We start from the raw sequence: 22,357 nt of genomic DNA, 5'->3' as shown, positions 1-22,357 counted from the left end.
CGTGCATGTGCACAAGATAGTATAATCCCATGTTTATGTCTGATTTAGACTTCTGCAGTAAATCTTTGTAGAGCCAGATATAATCTACGCAAGTGGCCAATGCACTCGCCAGGAGTCAACCTTGTGCATTATGCAAGTGTTTTATATGCAATGCTAGCCATAATAGAATCAAAGAAAATGCTGGGAGTTTTTTTTCCTCCTGGGTCTCCACTATTTCTCTTTTTGTGGCAAACTAAGTTCTCAAATGTTTTCACTTCTTTCCCTCACAACCATTCTGGTGGTTTCAGCAATTTCTCTCCAGGAATTTGCTGGCATGTGTTAGTACTTGTATTGAGCAATGGTCATTTTTTTTCTATTTTTAAACTGTTGTGAAAATTTTAACTGGATGAGTTTAGGAGGCACTGATGGTACTGAATAGGCCAATCACTACACGCATTGTGTAGTGACATTTCCAAGGAGGTGCACGTCAGGTTACAAAGTGGGGTCTCAAGCACAATTTACAATTTACATCATCAAAGATCCTGACAGCACAGATGGCATGTCCATCTGTGAAATGCTGATTGGAAAAGGAAGTGACAGCAGAGTTTACAGGAAATGTATTTGTATGTTCTAACTTTGCTCTTCTCTGTGGCTGGCTGATGGACCAACAACAACACAAGCACGAGTGCCCCACAGACCAGTGTACCACATGTTTTGTACACTGCCCCCTCTGGCAACAGAGCTGTCTGCACACAGACATCCCTGGACTGCTGTCTGCTAGCATAAAGTATAGAGCATAATATAAACTCTGTGTCAGAGTGATAATTGTCGTGACATAATTGGTATCACAAGTATGTCACCCAAGAGACTGTTTCACCTGCTGTTTCACTCTCTTCACTACTTAGGTTTAGATGCTAAAATCTACTACACTTGGTTTGGCTTGTGCATATTTAAGCAAGCAGCTTTGACAAAGCAGCAACTTTTGACTTCATGGGAATGAAAATATCATGTGAAACTTCAGCGATCATGGGAGCGTAGTTCTTACTGTCCTGAGTTTTGGTCAGGCAGAGATGATTGCAGAGAAGAGTGACCCAGATAATCACCATCGTGTATTTACTTTCATCGTGTAAAAGTTGCATAACTTGTTTGTTTATATTCCACATTCTGAATAAAATTACACACAGCTACCCTTTTCCACAGCCCACAGATATTTACTGTTAACCTTACTGCAAGCAAGAAGACTCCCCGATGTACTGGTTTGTGTATTCCCCTCATTCAGCCTGTGGATTTCAGGTGAATTTCTTTCTGATTTCTTTTATTTTTTATTTTTTGTGTGTGTGTCTTTAATTTCTCCTCTCCTCGCGCTACAGATATGTATGCACTCCTACCTGGCGTCCACGTATGTGGACATCACATTTTGTGTTGTCTAGACCAAAATACTGAAACTGATATCAGGCCCTCTACAAGGGCCTGATATCCGCTTACAAGGAGGTTATACTGCCACTCTTCTATCGAAACTTAAAGCGAATGTCCTCATATGTGGATCTAATTTTTCTCAGAAACCAAAATCAGGTAAAAAAAAACAAACAAAAAAAACATCACTAATTCTTTGTTTTTACATTCATCAGGTCCCAATCAGCCCAAATAGCAAAGAGAAATGAAAATGCATGCCATGAAAGAGTGTGGGCATTCGAGGTTAAACACTCTTCCTGTAGATATTTATACACAAACAAATGTGTGTAAATCTTTTTAGCAAGTGCAGTCAGCTGGGACAGACTCTCTCTGAGTCACATGCAATGAAACCTGCTGTCTGTGTCCTTTCTCGCCTCAGATACAGTAATGGCGCACACAACGCAAACACACATAGTGGTGCGTCAGGAAGGTGTGTCTACTCATGTGTATACTGTCTGCATGTAATCATCTGTGCATGTTTTTCTGCTAAAACTGTGCCCTAACCACCGTGACCTCTAGATAAAGTGTGTGTGTGCGTGCGCGCATCTTGTCAGGAGTGTGTCAAACGTGGGAGTGACCGCTGCGCTGTTTACACACGACGCCTTGGTGCGACCTCGGAGGTTGCCGGTGACCGTGATTGGCTGCCAGCTACCAGCTCATTAAGCCGCTAGCATGGGGACAACATGCGAGGAGACACACTCTCCATTTGTTTCACAACACATGAACATAGTCACACACAGTCGTCAGAGGGACACCGCAGGCATGGCAGGCGGCGACGCGCACATGCCCGGTCCTGCGTGTGCGTACACACATCGGAGCGCACCGGCAGCAGAGAGTCTATCTGGCCCCGGTGACCCGGCTGAACTTTGGCTCACCCTCACTGGTTCTCTCTACCACACAACATCGCACCTAGATGTCTGTTGGCTGCTGGACCAAACCACGGGGTCATGACTTTGAGAAGAGAACAGAACTAAATCATTACAACAAAACTGGAAATGCCATGTTTTAGAAGAAAGAAGAGGTGAAGTAAATGTATGTAGTTTGAGGAAAGTCATTAAGAAATAGGAACTTTAGAGGAACTAAGAAAAAAAAATGAAAACTGAATTTTATCCTGATGACCATGTCTTTTCTTGACACCATGGGGTCAAGAAACATCCAGCGGGTGTTGAAAGAGTGCTGTCAGCAAAATCACTGAGAAACTGTTGTCCATTAAAGATCACCTCAGAACAGAAGAATGAGAGGTAATCAATGAGTCTAAAGGACGAGTCTTGCCTATTAGAGCACAGGGCTTATTTTCATTCCTGTCACTAACAATATCATAGTACTCACCAAGTGAAATTACAAACTTTGAGAGCATGGCATCTTGGTGCCCTTTCTAACTGTCTGACTGCTTTTGCTGCTCCCACTATTGATTTTCTGCCACTGTACTCCGAGAACAGAGCAATTACCTTGGAAAGTAGAGTGACAGCCGATAAAAGTTAGAGTCCACATTATGTCAATTAATATCAAAGTGCAACCCAACGCAAGTATTATCCTGTAAGAAAAGAGTAAACTTTATAACAAACATGACTGATTTCTGAGCATTATAAGACTTTATTTGTTGCCAAGCCATAGTTCACAACATGTTTGTCTGAATTTGTAAGAATGAAGGAGTATTAGCACATAAATAATGGCACCGTGCACCTTCTTATTTATGTGTGCTTGAGCCGCATTTCCGCATTTTTTTTCTGCTTTGTTATTTTGTTTGCTTGTTCTCACAGGTTGTTTTTGAGCATGAAGGGTGGATGGGAGAACATCAGCATCCACAACTCCTTATCTGTTTCTCAGAAAAACCATTGTCTTCATTTTACTCGTCTCAGTCGAGGAACAAACATGCCAGTGCAGCCTTTGCTGTCTATGGCCCACATCCAAACAAGGCCCTACACCTCCTCACTCCTCCACATTTACATGGCATATCTGCCACATTAAGTAACCTACTAGCCTTGAATGGGAGTGAGTTATAAAGCCCGAGTCTTTGTTGATTTGGTGGCTGTTTACTAATGATGTTCTTTGAAGGTGTAACACCTGGTTTTTGTCCACTGCTTATAAATCTTAAGTGAACCTGGCCAATTAAGAAGCATAAGTCCATCAATCAATTAACAAAAACAAGAGGCGGTACAGGTGGTGACCACAGACCATTGCTCTCTCCTCATCTCACATGACTGATTTTACTCTAGTGATCAGGGGGCTCTTGGATGCTATTTGGGTGGTGCAAGATACACCAACACATAATGTCCCAGACGATTCAGACTGGGGGAAAATAAATGCCTTTAACTGGACTTTAAAACTACTTGAGCACTCTGGTCACATGAGGCCACCCATTGTAAAAAAAAAACAACAAAAAAACACACACACAAACAAAAGAAAAAACCCAAGGCCACTACACCAGCACAGCGTCTCAGGATTCAACATAACTAACAGCGCTCAGGGTATCTTTGGATAGCACTGCATAACTGGTCATTCCAGATCTTTTGCAGGCAGCATCATAAAATTCGCCACAGCACCTTCAAGCGCTTTCTTCTCTCTCTGTGAAGAGAATAGGGCACCAGTAACAGACTAGCAAAGTTGGGTGTTCTGGCAAATCTCAGTTGATCGGCATGGTGCTTCTGTTCCTCATTACACAAAGGAGTAATGAGGAACATTTGATGCTGCATTAAATGCAGCATCTAAGGAGCTGATCGTGGACTTCACTACAAAGCAGGCGAGGAATTACAAGCCCCTCATCATCAGTGGCACGCCAGTGGAGAGAGTGGACAGTTTCCGATACCTGGGTGTCCACATCACTCAGGACCTGTCATGGTCCTGCCACATCAACACCCTGGTTAAGAAAGCCCGTCAGCGTCTCTTCTTCCTCAGAAGACTTAGAGACTTCCATCTGCCACTGAAGGTGCTCAAGAACTTCTACTCCTGCACCATCGAGAGCGTCCTGACGGCCAACATCTGCACCTGGTTTGGGAACAGCACCAAGCAGGACAGACGAGATCTGCAAAGGGTGGTGCGCTCGGCAGAACGCATCATTCAATCAGAGCTTCCTGACCTGCTGTCCATCTACACCAAGCGGTGCAAGGCCAAAGCTAGGAAGATTATGATGGACCTCTCCCATCCCAACAATGGACTCTTCTCACTGTTGAGGTCTGGGAAGCGCTTCCGCTCCCTTAAGGCCAAAACAGAGAGAATGAGGAGGAGCTTCTTCCCCCAGGCTATTCGGGCCCTGAACCAGGTGTAGGACTGGACTCCCCACACACGTCACCACACGCACCACCACACATTTCCTATAATCCTATAATTTATAATCCTTATCTTTATAATCTCTTCTGCTATTTGCACATTCTTTACTGTAAATTCCTAAGTTAATTTGTAAATTCTGTAGTAAACTGTAAATTGTAAATATTGTAAAACTTTCTTCTGTCATTTAATGGTTGGGCATTGTACAGCTACAAGCATTTCACCCCCATGTCATACTGTGTATGGTTGTGTGTGTGTGACAAATAAAATTTGAATTTGAATTTGAATTTGAATTTGAAATATATTTAAATACACACAGCAATGTTTGCTGTTCTTATAAGGATTGCTACGAAACAGTAAGGAAGGTGAAAAGAGAACATGTGAGAATGAAAGTGAAACTGAACAGATGTTTTTTCGCTTAGATCAATGAAGATCCATCTTCTAGTTTTATAATACTGTAGGAAACACTGACTGAGTTTCTGTTTCTGTCAGAGAAAGTGAAGTCTTGTGTTGTTTCACCCTGCTCCTTACCTAAGAGACCCTCCAGAGCTACAAGTGTGAAACCACAGAGTTACACTACATGATTGAGTGGGAGGTATGTAGGGGCCAGTCTGGAAGTGGGCCTTTGTGTTGGAATTCAATTAAGAACTTTCCTGGTTACAATGACCGAGGTACACCCTCTGGTTTATGTGGGAATGTTCTAGAGAAAGTGGAAAGACTCTTCAGCCTTTCTCCTATGATTTTACAAAAAAAAAAACATGCAATATCTTGTTTGTTACTATACTAAATATAGCTAAGCACAGTAATCTTCAAGCTTAGATTTGCAGCCCATCTCCAAGGCAAATTTGCCACATGTGAGCTATTATGAAGTGTTTATACATGTCAGGTCCTGGTAAAGGACATGCTGAGTCATCGTCCTTAAAGAAGAGAATCTGCTGACCAAATTAGCTTTGCAGGGGGAAACCCCCGTTACACAAGAGAATGACATTTAAACTGCTTCTTTCTTAAATCATCTTTATAACGAGTTTCCATGTTGCTGTCTCTACTTGCTATAGTTTCACAACTGTATATTTCAATGAGTTGATTGTTTTACTACCCAATTTTTTTTCTGTTTGCATTCCAGCTCCTTCTCTCTTCTTGTTTTTTCTCGGATGCCATTTCTGCTCCACTCCACCCCCAGCTGAGCCCTCACCCGCTCCCTCCCTTGTCGTTCATCTTCTGGCCATTCCTGCACTGACACCCTCCCTCCCTCGTCTCTCTTTCACCATACGATACTCCTCTGTTGACATGGCCGTCCATGAGTTGCTATAGCAACCAGACATTTCTGCTGACCCCTACCTTGCTTTGCATGACAGAGCTGCAGGACGTGCAGTCATAGGGTGAGGATTATCGGTTCGGTCTGATTTATTGGCGCATGCACACAGCTGAACATGCACGTGAACGTGCACTTGTATTAGGCATGCGTTCACCTCCATTTAGAGACTCATGCATGCATGAACAGTCAAGTGAAAACAAAATATTCATTCAATATTTTTATTTTATATTAAAAATAACATTCATTACAGTAACAGTTGTACAACCAATAATTATAATCTGAAACAACAATAATTACACTTGAGAACCAGAGGATTTCACATCCCCCCTTTTTTTAAATAAGTTAAGAAATAAAGTTTTTCTTTTTTTCCCCGTGGAGATCATTTTCTAAAAGCATTTATACAATACAGTGTTGGCTATAACTGGCTCACAGCGATCTCTAACAGGCCAGGTCTTTAAGACTTGCTTTAATGTGGATATTCATAGCAGGTTATCTAAGCAGGCATTTAGCTGTTATTCCATTCCATTTTGATCTGGCAGTAGTACAAAATGAGCAGGTTATCGATATTTTCCAGTATATTTAGCTACAGTACACGGTAGAGCACTTCTCTAAAGTCAGTGTTGTATGGTCAGTGTACGGCTACTCCAGTGTTAGATAACTTTAGACATTTTAGGATAAGAGTAAGGTTTGGCATTGAGGCCTGAGCTGCACTCTGCAGTTTCCAGTTATCACCCCAGTGTAAAAATCCAGTTCTCCACGTCTCCAGTCTCAAATCGAGACCCAAACACTTAACTTCCAAGTCCAAGTCGGGTTCTCCATCTGATGAACCACAAGGTTGAAGTGAAAGGTGTTACAGTCGCCAATCAATGGCTGCAAACTGCAAAAAGAGTCGACTCTGTTTCAGCACCTCACACACTTCCACTCATCAGTCCAGATCAGCTGGACTTGTGGTTCAACCAAATAAAATCCAGTGTGTCAAACACCCTCTGGTCCACAGAGTTCATATGATTGCACTTTTATAAAATCCTTAACGCTGGATGGGCCGCGGCATCTCTGGAGCAGGTGACTCCGTGTGAAGCCGTCCATTGAAAACAGCAGCACTGTTTGCACCCTCAGCTCTGTCCACACAGTCCGGACTGTCCAACGTTTAAGAAACCCATTCTTCTGGTGTTTCCACATTCCTTTGGAGCAATGTTTCTGGCTGAAATCTTCCTGTTAGAAAGGCAAAAGAAAAGTCGGATAAGTCACAAACGTTCACTGTCAGCTTTTTGTCTACACTGATATAATATTTACCTAATAACCCTTGGGTTACAGGGTATGTTGCATATCCCTACATAATAGGTTTGCCCTTACTTTTACCAAATTTATGTTTTGTTGTTTCTGCGTATTAGCTTTTGAAGCCTGCTGCTGATTCAAGATTCTTTATTCGTCACATGCATAGTTATACAAGTATAACACGCAGCGAAATGTAATGCTTGAATCTTGAATCTTGAATTTAAATGCTGGCTGCCACAAAACTCTGAAGACTAAATATGGACAAATTCCTGTATTACTAATTACTGACAGAACCCAGCAGTGGCAGATGGATTTCAGAATTTTTACATTTAGCGTTTTATCGAACAAAATATTAACACTAGTAATTAAAATAATGGCTCAATTAGTCTTGAAGGCGTTTCACGTTTCATCCGAGAAGCTTCTTCAGTTCTAGGGTCAAATGGTGGAGAGACCCAGATTTAACCCCTGTGGGAGTATTCCCCCAGGAGGGGGAATAGGACCCCCTAATGATCCTCTACCTAATCACATGAGCTAAGGGGGGATACTCCCACAGGGGTTAAATCTGGGTCTCTCCACCATTTGACCCTAGAACCGAAGAAGCTTCTCGGATGAGAGGTGAAATGTCTTCAAGCCATTTAAAGAAGTCCAGACGCTTTTCTTTCCAAGCTCCTTAGACTACGATGACCTGGATGACTGAGAACCTTCACAGACAATGGCTCAATTATTTTATCAGCGATCCCAGCATCCATTCAGCTTCCATTTAAGACTTCCAAGTACCAGTGCACAGATTACCACCCTCACGTTAAACAATATTGTCCCTTCTACAAAGCTTTATATTCACCTCTCTCTTAACCCTTAAACCTGTCTGTCTCCTTGATCTTACCTCGCAGGTTTACATGATCATAGCTCTAATGGCTGCTTTGCTGATGCGTTTGCGGTTCTTCCTCCTGCGGCGTGGTGAAGCGGGACGAAACGGAGCTTTACGGGCTGAAGGCGAAATGGGAGCCGCCGTAGAGGAAGCTGGAAGAGATAAAACAGGCAGTAGAAACAGAATGAGTCAACTTTTTTCTGCAGTTGTTTGGCCAAGTTTGAACACAGAACCTTTTCTTGCACAAGTAAGTGAAGCAAAGAATTAACACATGGTATAGAAATTGTGCAGTGGCTCCAATTGTGCCTTGCAGGGCACCAGATAACTTTGAAGCCTGTGTAACAAAGCCTGTGGCTGCCTGCAGGTTTTCCCACAGTCAGAAGTTCAGCCTTCTGACTGCAGAGCTCTCATGGGATTGAGGAAGAATGGCAGGACACATGTGGCCATGTTGTTTAGTCATACATGTACTCTGAGCTGCTTCCTGCCTGGGAACGCGCACGAGGTAAAACTTACAGTGGAGTTGTGTGACAGGTGGCATTTGTTTGCTTGACTGTCAAATTGCATGCAACTTGCTGGAGCAGTGGAACACGAGTAAAGAAAGAGCCGGCTAGATTTTAATGTGGATCCTGACCACGTTCCTTAAAGGTGCAAAATATGAAAAAACAGAGCACTGGCCACCAAGATATGTCTTTCCAGTAAAAACTAAAATGATTGTTAACACTGAGTACAATCCACACATCCAGGGTGGTGGTGTGTATCCAAAAATCTGTCCAGCAGTGAGTTTGCTTTTCACACCTTCCACTTAAAAATGTATTAAAAAAACAATTTGGTTTTTTAATTCAGTTTTCAAAAATGCTGTTTATACACACACACACACACACACACACACACACACACACACACACACACACACACACACACATATCTGAACAGTACCTGTTTTAAATGTAGTTGGCTTTGGTCTCTGGTGAGGATGAAGCGGATGTAGATGAGTCTGCTCACTCGGTTCTCTCTGTACCAGCTCCAGAAGTTTCTGCCTCCTTTCTGCCTCTGTTAAGTGACCGTCCTCACCGGTCACATTAGAGTCTTTTTTCTTCCCCTGATTGGCCAGCTCTGTGGTGGCCGAGTCCCCGCTGTTGGCTGAGCCACTTTCCTCCCTCTCGTTCCCTTCTTTTTGACTGGCTGTTTCAGTCTCAGCCTGTTTGTGATTTGTGACCTCTATACTTTTTTGGCTGGTCACAAAGTCTTTCTGAATGGTTGTTAATGGAAGGGTGGAGGTTTCTTCAAATTTGGGTGGCTCGGTTTGGCTGGCAGGGGGTGAGGCACTGTCTGACTGGGGAGTGTCGAGGCGATACTGCGTTCTCAGCTCTCGGTCCTCCGTTGCTCCGTGGTTGTACTGCTGTGGATAATGTGACTGATGATGATGATGATGATGATGATGCCTTTGCTGATGCTCTAACAACTGTTGCTGCCTCTTTGCGTGATCGGGATGATGCACTTGGCCCCCACTGTGTGATGTATGCACACCACTTTCCTCCCTGCTCCCTTCAAACCCACTACCGTGCCCCACTTGCTGTGTACTTCCCATGACACTGTGCTCCGCCCTCGCTTCAGATGGCCAGCTGCTGACCGGCCTGGGCAACCCAGGCTGCGGTATCTGATGCCCCCTAGGCTGGGTCCAGTGTACAAGCTGGGTGTAACTGCCATGCTGCCACTGTCTCACCACCGGCTCACGCTCTTCAGGACTGTAATGCTGCTGGTTGTACTTTAGGTCATCGTGGCGATGGAGGTCAGCCTTGGAGGTCTGAGTCTTGGGTGAAGGGGGCTGAACGAGCCGGGGAACGTGAGAGGACAGTGGCGGCTGTTGTGGGGGAGGTGGAGGAGGAATGGGGTTAGAGGGAACAGATGAGGAGGAAAAGGAGGACAGGCTCTGGCACCTGCAGCTGACGTGATCTTCCACTGGGATGATGGGTTTTTCATAATGGGGCTTCTTGTTAATGTACTGAATCTTTATCACCTGGTATAAAAAAGGTGGAAAAAGATCACAAAATTAGCACAACTGATTGTGATTTTAAAAAAATCAGAAATACAGAACTAAACTGTGAAATTATCTCTGTATTTTTAATGAGGAAGTTTTTGAATGAGTAGCAAAGAGCTCTAATTGCTGTTGACACTTTCAGACACGTTAGCATTTCCAGGCTATTTGATGGATCCTAGTCAAGACTTGTTTTCTCTTTTTAAAAAGAAAAAAATGTTGATTTACCTGTTCTTTAAGCGTCATGCATAGACTCAGGTTGCAAATAAATTAACAATGTCAGTCTAAGTCACTTCAGGCAATCAAATAAAAATCACAACTCAGACCTTAGGCTAGCTTTTAGCCTTTGTACTCCTTTAAACTGGCTAATATGTTATATAATTCTGTAAATGTGCATCCAAAACCATATATTAGACAATATTAACCACTTGTGACTCTCAGTTACTCCCTGAAGTCATTAATGGGAGCTGCATGATCTGCATACCTGCAGGTATCTGGTGGAGGTGACTATAGGGACACACTCCATCCGTGGACTGTTGCAGCAACCTGAACACCGCTGCACCTCCACACATGGCGGCCACAATAAGAAGTTGGCATTGCGGCGATCTAGCATAGACCTCGTTACTTCCATCACCTCTGTTCGCACTTTACAGGCCGCCTGCTGGGCTGGCTGCGCCTCCACTGTTAGGAGAGAAGAGAGGCAAAGGCATGGTTGAATTTGTGAGTTATAGTAGAACTAGCATACGAGGTAAAAAAAATAAAAAAAAATAAAAAAATGATTTTGAGGGATAAAAGGTAGATGCAGAAACTTACCAAGACTTCTAATGTAGCGACCATGGGTGCCTTTTGGGATAATATCATGCACGTCCTCTTCCTCTTCTGCAAAAGAAGAAAGGAGAGGGGATCAAAGGATGAAAGTTAGCAGTGAACTTAATAGCAGTCTTGGGTAAAATTAAGCAAGCACTTTCACAGGCAACAGAAACCCTGTAACATGCAAGTCCGTTAGGGCAGTTTTTAGCTAAACTCATTGTTCACTACACAAAGGAAGCCATTTTTTTCCTCCACTAAAACAATTAGGCTATTTTCTGCTACAATTTGTCTCGCTGCTGTCAAGAATACTGTTGAGGCGAGATATGAGCAGTTAAATATAGCTCATGCATGGAACTGTGAGCGTATGTTTGCACTCTCACATATGTCGTCATTTCACACTCTACCCTCTAAGCCCTAATTATATCCCTGGGTATAGATTGCATGTGGCTACTCCGTGTGTCTACGTGCAGTACATTAATGTATGAAGTGCTATTTGGCAGCACAAATTAATTGCCTGGTTCAGACAGAGAGCAGATCGTTAGGTTCTCAGAGGCTAATTTCTCATTTTATCTGAATATTTGTCTGTTTCTAATTGGATTGGAGAGCTGAATCTTGTCGTCCTCATTCATATATTAATATCTGACTCATTTAATTTTTGCTAGTCGGCTAATCAGCAGGCTGTGTAGCTCATTCTGCTAATTCTGATAGCATTTTATTTCATGTTAAATCTCTTCTTTCTGAGGGCCAAGACTTTCATGTTTTTATTAAAGTGAGTACATATATTTACACAGCGATAACAAGAAACTCTTCTGCAGAGAAAATGGAAAATGCAAAACTGAGAAAAATATATTTCTGAGCATAGCATAATGCTAATGAACATGTGCCTAAATGCTAACAGTAACAGTACTAGCTTTGCTAGCATTTTAGCTAACAAAAAGAATGGTAACAATAGCATTTCACATGATGGTGTTTACGCCAGTTTCACATCATAAAGCAGTCAACTCTTCAACTGTTCAACTCTTTGCCTCATTGATTTTAAACACAGCATTATTGTTTATTATTGTGTATTGTATTTATCAATACACAATGAAAGTTTAATGGATAATTTGCACTAAATACAAAGCACAGCTCAGGCTTACGTCACTCATTTTGAAGATGTCAAACAACTTTTGTAACCTATTTGTGCAGGGAAAAGCCCAAACGTTAACCATTCAGTAGTACCAGAGAAAAATTCAGTGATTCAAGTTTGGAACAAAGCAAACTTAAATAAGATAGACCTGAAGCAGAGTTCCAACATCCACTGAGTCATGACAGAATTTAAGATGCTGAACAATTAAATTTGAACACTGGCATTGCTTAAAAAAAGAAAGAAAAATAACCAGTAAAATGAGTCATTCGTACTTTGTCATTTCAGAATCTTGATAAAACTAAAACTCAAAAAATAACTGGCTTCAGCCAAAAAAGGGAAAAAATAGTTTGATCTGCCATAAAAACAAACTTTGAGTCACTTCCTCGTGTCCTGTTTCTGAGCATCCTTCCCATTGCTGGTTCCTCTCTGTGGTTGACGTTATGTCACTGTTTTATTTATGCATTATGATCAAAAGTCTGTCTATTAATATATGTATCTGTGACTTGAGTCCTCTAAAGGGTAAGACTATAATTAATTTTTTAATCACCCGCTGGTGCGCATTTGTGGGCAACTTAGTTTGGACTCTGTTTGAGGGTGCAGGCATAGCGGGGGGAGGTCTGTGTCTGTTATACAAACATCCATAACTCAAAACCAAGAGAGGAATCCAGAGCAGGAGAACAATGTAGTGACCTTGTGTTGAAGGCTTTTCTCTCTCTCTCTCTCTCTCTCTCTCTCTCCTTTTCAGTTTGTCAAACACACAAGGTCACTGCTACTCTCTCCTCCCATCTTTCCTCTTGTCATCAAACTGTTCTGTGGCTACACCCAAATGCTTACCTCCTCCACGTCAGTCTTATTACTTTCTGTATATGTGCGTGTGTGCGTGTGTGCATGTGTGCGTTGTGGTCATTAGTACCTATTGCATCGGTCTCCTCCTGCAGAAGTAGCTTCAGGTCTTCCACAGAGGAGATGGGAGAGTTCCTCACCAGGTCGACCAGAGATGAAGGGAGTGGATCGCCCTGTTGAGAAAAACACAAGCATTTGTAGTAAATCATAATAATTTGCTTGGAAACAACTTCTATTGTGAGGTAAGCCCTACGGCAAATAGAACACACATGGATACGTGGAGGTTTTTGAATTTCAGCATCTTTCTCAAAGTGTCTTTGATACGCAAGATTACCAAGCCGCTAATCAAAGTGACATTGCATCCTGTTCAATTCAATACCCAAAACAGAGACGAAACCCCAACAATAGATAACCCCAGAGTGAGCAGGCACCTTGTGACAGTGGGAAGGAAAAAATCTCTTTTAACAGGAAGAAACCTCTGGCAGAACCATGTGGAAGAGAGCCAGAAATGAATGATAAAAAACTAATGACTAAATGCAGAGTAGTGTATAAACTCACGGAGAATGAAAAGAGGTGAGTCAAGAAGAAACACTCAGTGCATCATGGGAAACTTAACTGATGTGTGTCCCAAATCAGGACTTCCACACCAAATACATCGTCCTTCTTGTCACATACTTTGCTAAAGGTTGAGGCATGTTTAAGTAAGGGAAATGGTGCTTCATATGTTCATATAAAGTTATATAAAGAAGTACTCCCCAGGATCTGTGAACAAACTATGATATCTGCTTTAAGGCAGTTTTTTCTCACTTTGCATGTTTGCCTATCAGGAGATAGCTCTGCAAGTCAAACCTAAACTGCCCTTTTTTTCCTTCTCAATTAGCAGCGTGGATATTTTGCTAGTGAAACAAAGCTGGTGTCAAGTGCCTTGTCACAAAACCTGCACGACTCCAACACCAGCACAAGAACTATATTGGCTGTTTGAGGGCTAAGGTCAATCTTGAATTGCAATTAGCTGCATGTCTTGTTTGGGAAGGAAATGCAGGTCTAGTCTGGGTTTCAAGTCCAAGAGCCTGACCCTGAACTGTGGCACAGTTATTATTTTACACAGGAGGCAGGGAGTGTCCTCTTTGTAGAGGAAAGAATGCATTCATGGGAAAACAGCACCACACATATACACCATGAATACACGGGCTCGCTGTGTTTTAAAGAGTTCGGATCTTCAATTAATTTGGGTGATTATTTCTCACAATGCGAAATGAGGAAGAGGATTGACGTGCATGAAACAGCAGAAGACAGTTGCAAATGTATCACAACAGTTACACAACTAGACAGAATTGTGCGCTGGCGGATTGAGAGAGACACGAGGGCTGGCGTACAATATCTCAGTCCTTGATCTCCAGTTGAAATTTGCTCCACTTTCGCTTCCTCCATCAAAGGAAATGATGGTTGTGATTGGTGTTTGTTGCTCCCTCCTTGGCCGTTTACCCACAAGGACTTTTTCCCCTTTTCTCTGAATCAATCCTGACCATTTTTGTTCTTTTAGTTCAGTTGCAGTCCACCAGCCTAAACCATGAAGTTTGTGTTGTAAAACAACACAAAAAGGAATGAAAAATATCCTTTAAGTTATGCAAGAAATCTCATTATTACTCGAAAAAATAAAAAAAATAGAGAGAGAGAGAGAAGTCATGTATTAATGAATGAAGTTTTAATGAAAAGTACTGCACGATTTCATTAAGGATTCAGCGTCGCTGTTTTTAAGGGCAGACCCTTGTGGTTTCTTTATCGAGATCAAAGGCGGATGACTCAAAAGTCATTGGCACATTTTGCTGTGGTTGGCTCTAAGTTCGCGCTATCTCCAAGCAGTTGGAATAACACTTCATAGTGTCACATGCCAGAAAAATGCCAAAACAAATCAGGCAGTGTTACGATCATGTGGATAACTCTCAGAGAGAGACGGGAAAATGAAAGCAGCGAAGTAGATACGGTCTCTTTAATGATGATGAAAAAATGTGTGGCCGTAAACGTGTTTATATTATCCGTTTTGTCTCCCGTGAACACTTCAACTGCAGCAGTCATCACGATCAGGATCTCTCCTGACACAGCTAGTCAGATGAGTTTTATGTAAAACCAGACTTGTGTCTTTACAGATTTACTGTCCAATTGCTCAACGTGTCTCCTATGGTTTTGTGAAGCTTATTCGCAAATGCAAAGGTCGCCAAACTTGAGATGTTTCTTGTGATTTTAACAGTAAACCGATCTTTCTGATGAGGTGCACTCGAGGGGCATCATCAGTGTGCACCCTCTCTGCTTTATTCCTTTCTACATTTCAAAGCAGCCGTTTTCAATTACAATTCTGCACCTAAATTGAGCAGAAGCATCATTAATGTTGTTAGGAGCACCCGTGTTAGGTTTTTCCACACACACAAGTGCAAAGATTCAGATCTTCACTCTGATTATATTTGATTTGCAAGCTGTAAGTCTGGAAAAGCTATGTTAATGCTGCAGACATCTAGAAGAGGCAGAGCAGCTCATCTGTTAATTAGAAGGTTGGTGGCTCGACTGGCTCCTCCAGTCAACGTGCTAAAGTATCCTTACGCAAGATACTGAATCCTGAGTTGTTCACCGGAGTGTGAACGTTTGATAGAAAGCACTTGGACACAGACAAGCAATCCTTTTATGATTGTGTGTGTTTATGAGAGACGTTGTATAAAAGAGTAGAAGAGCACCACACAAGAATCAGTCCATATCTACCATCACAATAAAGAACCTTCCATCTCCATCTTCCACCTTCTTAGCCGTTACATGTTTTACATGTGCTTCATGCAGGCTAAATATAAGTCAATACAGACTTAACAAGCAATTGAAACCCTACCCTCCCAGGTAAGGCCGTGCTGGACTGCTGAACCTGCAATTAGCCAAATCCAAGCCTACCATCAGTGGACAAGATTTTCTAAAGCTTCAAAACAAAGCTAAGAGGCAGTGTAGTGGCCTAGCTCCCTCTCAAACTACCTGATGACAGTAGGCTCAGTGATCACTGTGGTTTTTATTTGTTTGCTTCTTTGTTGCCAAACAGACTCCCCGTTTGTCATGAATATACCAACACTGTCTCTCAGATGAGCTGACAGATATGACTGTATACACTCTAAGAATAAATAAATTAGTCAGTGTAACATCTCCTTCTCCTCACCCCTTCCCCTCTCTGAGCTTGGATCTGCAACATGCTTCTTCCTGTTAAAAAGGAGTTTTTCCTTCCCACTGTCACCAAGTGCTTCATAAAAGGGGGCTTTGTCTGTATTATTGTAGGGTCTTTACAATATAAAGCTCCCTGAGGTGACTAATGTTGTGATTTGGCATTATATAAATACAACTGAATTAAAATTAAAATCAATGTTTTCCTTAGGATGATCACCTGTTTAAAGTCTATCCGCTGTCTGATCCAGAATGATTTCTTTTATCATCATTTCATAGCCTCCTATACGTTCATTTCCCCGACTAGCTTTCTGTTCTTTTGTCTCCTTCTGTCTGCTTTGTGGGTGTTGATGGCTCAGGACACCTGGATGACTTTCACGAGCCACTGGCTGACCTAGTTAAGCAAACACACATACACATACTCACAGTCTCTTACACACACAACCTCGCCCCCTCTTTTCCCGTTTATGTACAGATGCTTAACCACTTAACTGTCTGCCAAATTTGTCCAGCGAGCACTGCCACAAACTTGCACTCACACAGGCTGTTTCCACTATGCAAGAAGCTCTCATTACAGCCCTAGTGCTAATTGCAAATGCACACAAACACATGCAGGCACAAACACTCACAGAGAAATTAGAGAGCTGAGCAGTGAGACAGGGAATAGTTTCTCACTTGGACATGCAACAACCCCCTGGTTATAAAAATAAGGAACACGATTGAGAGGACAAGTTAAAAACAGTGGTTTGAGCAGAAAATCGCTCAAATCGCTTAAATTAAATATCCTGGCTTATACAAATCTATTTTCTGCTGAGTGTGTGTGGCTGAGCTTATGGGTTAAAATAAGCGTATATAGGATGTCACGGTCTGCGAGGAGGTCATACACACATTCGTGATAACACACTGCATGGGGCCTGTGAGGAAGCCTGGAAGGCAAAGAGCTTGCATGGAATGTTTGAGGAGAAAGGCGAAGTGTAATGGAATGTAATTATGGGGCCAGCTGACTGCTCTCACACACACACACACACACACACACACACACACACACACACACACGGAATCAGAAGCACAGACCCTGGAAAAAAATAAACACAAAATAACAGCAAATCTATATCTGTCGCTACTGACTCATAATCACACCGTGGTATCACAACACATGCCTCCTTTTATCAAAGATGAGGCAGACTGCCAACTTACTACTAAATAAACTGATAGACTTGAAGACAACAGTGGGAACTCTCTCACTTATGCACAAATATACAAACAAGCTGAATACAAAGATCATGACCGCCACCCAACACACACACACACACACACACCCACACACACACAATCCAACCATGACTGCAGAGATGAGGGTACGGATGATGGATGGGGAGCCAACATGAGGACAAGGGGGAGCGGACGGGCGGGAGAAGAGATGAGCTGAGATGGGAAGAATAAGAAGGAGGAGGAGATGTGAACAAAGTGACTGCAGCTACACAAGTCTGATCATTACAGCAAGTGCCACTTCTATAATTTGGCGACTTTTAAGTGAATCTTGTGTTTGCACGTTGCGTAATAAATTAATCAAACCGCACTGAAAACTCAAGGGAGTTCTACACACACATTATTTGCACAGTAACCAAAAGGTGGAAATAATAACTTAATTAGCCATTTAGTCACTTGTCAAACAAAATTGAGAGATCGTCTTTCCTCTCAGCTCCTCACTTGTGAGCTGCTGCTTCTCTTTGTCTCAGCAGTCTTGTTTGGATTTTGGCCTGACAGTTTTGCCCAAGCAATTTCAAACATTTCACTCCAAATAGAGTTGAATTAATGATAAAAAATAATAAAAATAATAATAGACTTCAACCACTCAGGATAAGTCTTCACTATGTAAGGGGCTAGTAACCTGTTTCAAAGTAAAAGCCTGACTGCTATTTTATTAACTTCTTTATTATCTTTATGGGATTGTTCAGTAGGTAGAGCCGTGGCCCCATGATCAGAAGGTCAGGGATTCAAATCCACTGAACGGCTACCCTGAGGTATCCCTGAGTAAGGTACTGTCCCTGCACATTGCTCCCTGGGTGCTAGATTGGTGGCTGCCCATTGCTTCACTGTGTGAAATGCAGAGAGGCATTTCCCCACAGGGATCAATATATTATTATTATTACGGTGGCCCTGAGAGGTCAAAACACTGTAACTTAAGAAAGCATCACCAAATTAAAAAATACTGCAAAAGTAAACTAAACTATATTAGAGCTGGACCCTCCAATGGTAGCCCACAAAACAACGGCGGTATCGCAGTGGCTACTGCCATCTTTTATATACAGTCTACAATATTTCCATTGTTTTTCATTTTCATTCTGCATTACATAAGACTGACTTTTCTCTAAAAATGAACTGCACAGGCTTACAAACAAATACTCTTATGTGCCACTGCACTTTTTCTATTTGACACACATGCACTCACTCAGAGGCATAACCCCTCTGCAGTACACACAAATACAAAAAAACACAAGCACATATGTCCGCTAACACATACACAGCTACGCCCGGTCACGTATCCAGATGTGCACACACACCACAGAAATACACACACCGCTACACGGGACACAAAGTCCATGAAATCCCTGGCAGATTAGTTGTTGTTCTTATGTAAAATGGATCAAGCCGACAGGCAGCAGCAGCAAATCATCCCCGCTCGCCCGCAGAGACAATAGTCAGACAACAACCTGTTCAGCAGCCACCAATCAGCATCTGTGATTTGAACAGCAGAAGATGAAAGAATTAAGGTCTGACCTGATGCGTGGGGGCTTTTGTGTATTTGACTCCAGTTCCATTTAAATGGATTTTTTAAAAATGAAATGTAACAACTCTGTCTGTGCATTCACACTTGTACCTGTTTGATGCATGCTGATGCAAAAGAAGTGACAGTTTGACTGCATTACCCTTTAACAGCAGGCAGAAAAAACAGTTCTTGCCACATAAATTAAAATAAAGATTTGGGGTTTAACTGATAACATCAACCTGCAATGTCACGATGTAGCTGGATTACCTCCGTGTGATTGAAGTGTTTTCCACCAATAGATGTGACCAAACTAAGACAGCCAAAGACTTCATTTTGCAACGAGTGGGCCAAACACTGAGAGATACACTGACTTAACAAGTAAATTCATAATGCTAATTAACCCAAGTGTGCTGGCCTACAATCTAGGGGCCACAAATCTAACTCACACCATACTTGGGTTCAACACAGTGAAGTTACTGAACCTCTGAAGCAGTAGCACACTGTCAAAGGTGAACTGTGCAACACTGAAGCCTTCGTTTATTCAGAGTAAATGTTCTAAGTGTATAAAGGAAGACTCCATTTGTTGGTTCCAACCCTTACAGGATGATGTGGTTTTGAGGAAGAGAACCTGAGATTGGTAAAAAGGAGATCACACAAAATTTCAGGTCAACTAAGGTCTAGTCACACTTTCATTCACCTCGACGGTGTTACAACGCAAACAATGTATATACTGCATATATGCATGTACTGAGTTGCCTTGGACAGAGCTAACCATGTAGGAGGCTATCCTGAATAGAAGTGTTAACATGACTAAGTGTGACATTCATGCAACACTGGGCTAGATCTTTTGGCATGTTAACTGTGACACTATATTTCTTGTATCAACTTAATCGTTGAGTTTAAGCAGAGCTAAAAATGTAGCTTGACCTTACTCAAATAACACTCACGGGGGTGTTTAGAAGGTGCCAACATTTTTTGTGATTTAGATGTGAATTCTTTTTTTCCAGGGCTCCAGGCAAACAAATGAATGACACTGCAAAACACTTGTGCACCATCTCGTAAGGGGAAGTCTCAGCTGGTTAAATATTCTTGTGATCATGATTATGTGCTAAAGTGGTCCACACCAAGTCCAAACAACTACTACATATGTATAAGGTATTTACACATTATGTTTGGTTTTTTTTTTTACTGTAATTATACATGTACAGTCTTTATTTGGCCAACTATGCATTTCTGTTCGCAGAGATATACATAGCAGCTGGAAAAATGGGAATCCTTAAAGAATCAATTCCATAGAAAGATGATTTTAAAGGTGTGGCGACAGAGGTCCTTGGTGTATTTGTCATGACAACAAAAACAACAGCTATGTTGATGGATGGATTTTGGCTCCATCTTTAGACTGGTATAACTCCTGATGCTGGGCCACTAGCCAAGGGCCCACCCTCAACCTGGCTTCCCCGCTCTCTCTGTGGCACTGTTACGCTCAATACATCGGGAATATGACCTTCTCAAAACGTGACAGAGAGAGAAGCAGATAATGCACAAGCTGCAGAGGCACACAGAGATTATTGAACAGACTCGTGCACAGGTTCACCCATATAAACACACAAACTTTACATTTTCTCTTTTACTTGGCCCATAATGTGTAACAGGAAACATCCACCAACCGTTCGCAGAATCACCTCAGGGAGTAATATATGTCAAACACTTACTCACAAGTCAAGAATTCACGTTGGCTCACTATGTGACATATCAGAGTCTGAACATGAACTCACAACCGTGTTGACTGTTATTTCACTGATATTAAATCCTACCTTTGGAAAACTGTATTCTCAGGTTAGTAACGATCAGAATAAGAAAGATATCCCTGCCAGTCCCATCCAAAACATCTACGTGCTAATGGTTTCAAACTCATGACCTTTTGCAGGCTTCTCAGTGTGTCCTGGATGTCTCACGGGTGACCCTAAAGCCAACCATTTTTCCCACGCAGACATAATGTTTAAGCCTTTAAATTAAAAAAAAAGCGGACAAAAGTTTTGCTACAAATATAAAATACCAATCTTAAATCAAAATTAATTTTGTTGTGGTTGCTTTTCAAGACAGATCACCTCGGTCTTACTACCTCCATCATCCTTAAATCAACAGTGCGACTATATTGATTCTTAACCTGTGTCCTCTCGTAAATATTTACCAGCAAGTCCCACAGTCTTACCTCAGCGCTGCCGAGCCGGAGACGGGCCGCCAAAAGCGCAGCCAGCAGCAGCACCAGGACCCAGGACCTCATGTTTCCGCCCAGCCAGAGGAGCCGCAAGCGACCGGCTGGGCATTTAGCACTTCGGTGTCCAATCCCCCGGCTGCACCGAGCGTCCTCCCGGTGTTGTGTGCTGACCTCTGGTGCAAAGCACGCACTGTTAAATATCCCAAAATGTGTCACTGCCTACAAGCGCCGCTTGTCCAAATGTTTGCTCACGGTGACTCACGCGCAGGCTAGACGTCTGACTCTGTCCATACCGCTTTTTTAGAAAACTCGGGAGACGTCAAGGGTACCTTACAGTGCGCTAAGTGCGTAACGCCGGGTGTTGGGAAACAACAAAAAATGCAGCTACACAGTTCCTGTTATATCAGCATGTAATGCAAAAGACAGTCCAAATAACGTCCTCCAAATATGCAAATAAAAAGATTCGTGCGCGTGTGCCAAGGTGTTCGATTCGTCCACTTTCTGGATAAGAAAAAAAAATCCAGTAAAACTGATTAAATCGCAAGTTCTCGCTCCAAAACTGCAGTTAAATGTAACAATGATGCAACTTCATGGTAACATTTTGAGCCCCACATCTCCAAAGGTCCGTGCGTAAAAGTTGGTTCACCTTGGACTTGCGCGTCGCGCGTAATTCTCTGGACTCTGCTGTGAAATAAAAGTCAGATTATTCTTATCCCAGCGCGTTTATCTCACTGCAAAACCCGAGCGCGTTTCTCGTTAATAGCGGCTCTTTTATGTCTCGTGCTTGGCTGCGTGTCTGTTCCTCCTCCGGGCGCTCGCACGTATCGTTCATCCGTTGGATCAGGTTGTTCTCTCCCGTCGTGCCTCTCTCCTCTCTGATTGCGACTCGAGCGGCGAGTCGCTTTTCCGAATCGAAACAGCTTGAAGTTTAATAATCAAGCTCGACTGATGGAATGAACTCGTACCGGAAAGCATCTTATTTGAAATTTAAAAAAGAAACTATTCGTGTTTTGGTAGTCATTCAGCCTCGTATTTATCATGATATAGCGATATTCTACGTAGGAATCCATTCAAATCACGAATTTCCACTAAATTCTAAGACACAGCGTTTCATTTATTAACATATACGGCGTGGGAAAATTTTATTTTGAAGGTTTTCCTGCGGAAGTTTGTATCTTTATGTTGCCAAGTTGCAATTGACGTAAAAGTC

General features: G+C 42.3%; 1 protein-coding gene across 1 annotated transcript; it reads right to left on the bottom strand.

Annotated features, from left to right (window-relative positions):
- Positions 1-6,214: 6,214 nt before the first annotated feature.
- pdgfba (platelet-derived growth factor beta polypeptide a) lies at positions 6,215-22,030 on the bottom strand. The gene is made up of 7 exons (XM_005749816.1): positions 21,142-22,030; positions 13,041-13,143; positions 11,002-11,067; positions 10,673-10,869; positions 9,090-10,170; positions 8,169-8,305; positions 6,215-7,222 (listed from the first exon to the last, which is right to left on the bottom strand). The coding sequence occupies exons 1-6, from the start codon at positions 21,211-21,213 to the stop codon at positions 8,178-8,180; spliced, it is 1,647 nt and encodes a 548-aa protein (XP_005749873.1). The 5' UTR covers positions 21,214-22,030; the 3' UTR covers positions 6,215-7,222; positions 8,169-8,177.
- Between the last annotated feature and the right edge of the window lie 327 nt (positions 22,031-22,357).

Source organism: Pundamilia nyererei, unplaced genomic scaffold, assembly GCF_000239375.1.
Source record: "Pundamilia nyererei isolate P.nyererei 1_Seehausen unplaced genomic scaffold, PunNye1.0 scaffold00255, whole genome shotgun sequence".
Taxonomy (NCBI): Eukaryota; Metazoa; Chordata; class Actinopteri; order Cichliformes; family Cichlidae; genus Pundamilia; species Pundamilia nyererei.
This window is presented reverse-complemented; position numbering and strand designations above follow the sequence as displayed.

What these genes read in the sequence shown, in the direction of transcription:
- pdgfba (XM_005749816.1), bottom strand. Translation starts at nt 21,213, where the DNA reads ATGAGGTCCTGGGTCCTGGTGCTGCTGCTGGCTGCGCTTTTGGCGGCC. An exon ending in CCTCCACCAGATACCTGCAG is followed by an intron (nt 10,171 to 10,672) that starts GTATGCAGATCA and finishes TTTTTATACCAG; the next exon opens with GTGATAAAGATTCAGTACAT. An exon ending in GCCAACTACATTTAAAACAG is followed by an intron (nt 8,306 to 9,089) that starts GTACTGTTCAGA and finishes TATCTCTTCCAG; the next exon opens with CTTCCTCTACGGCGGCTCCC.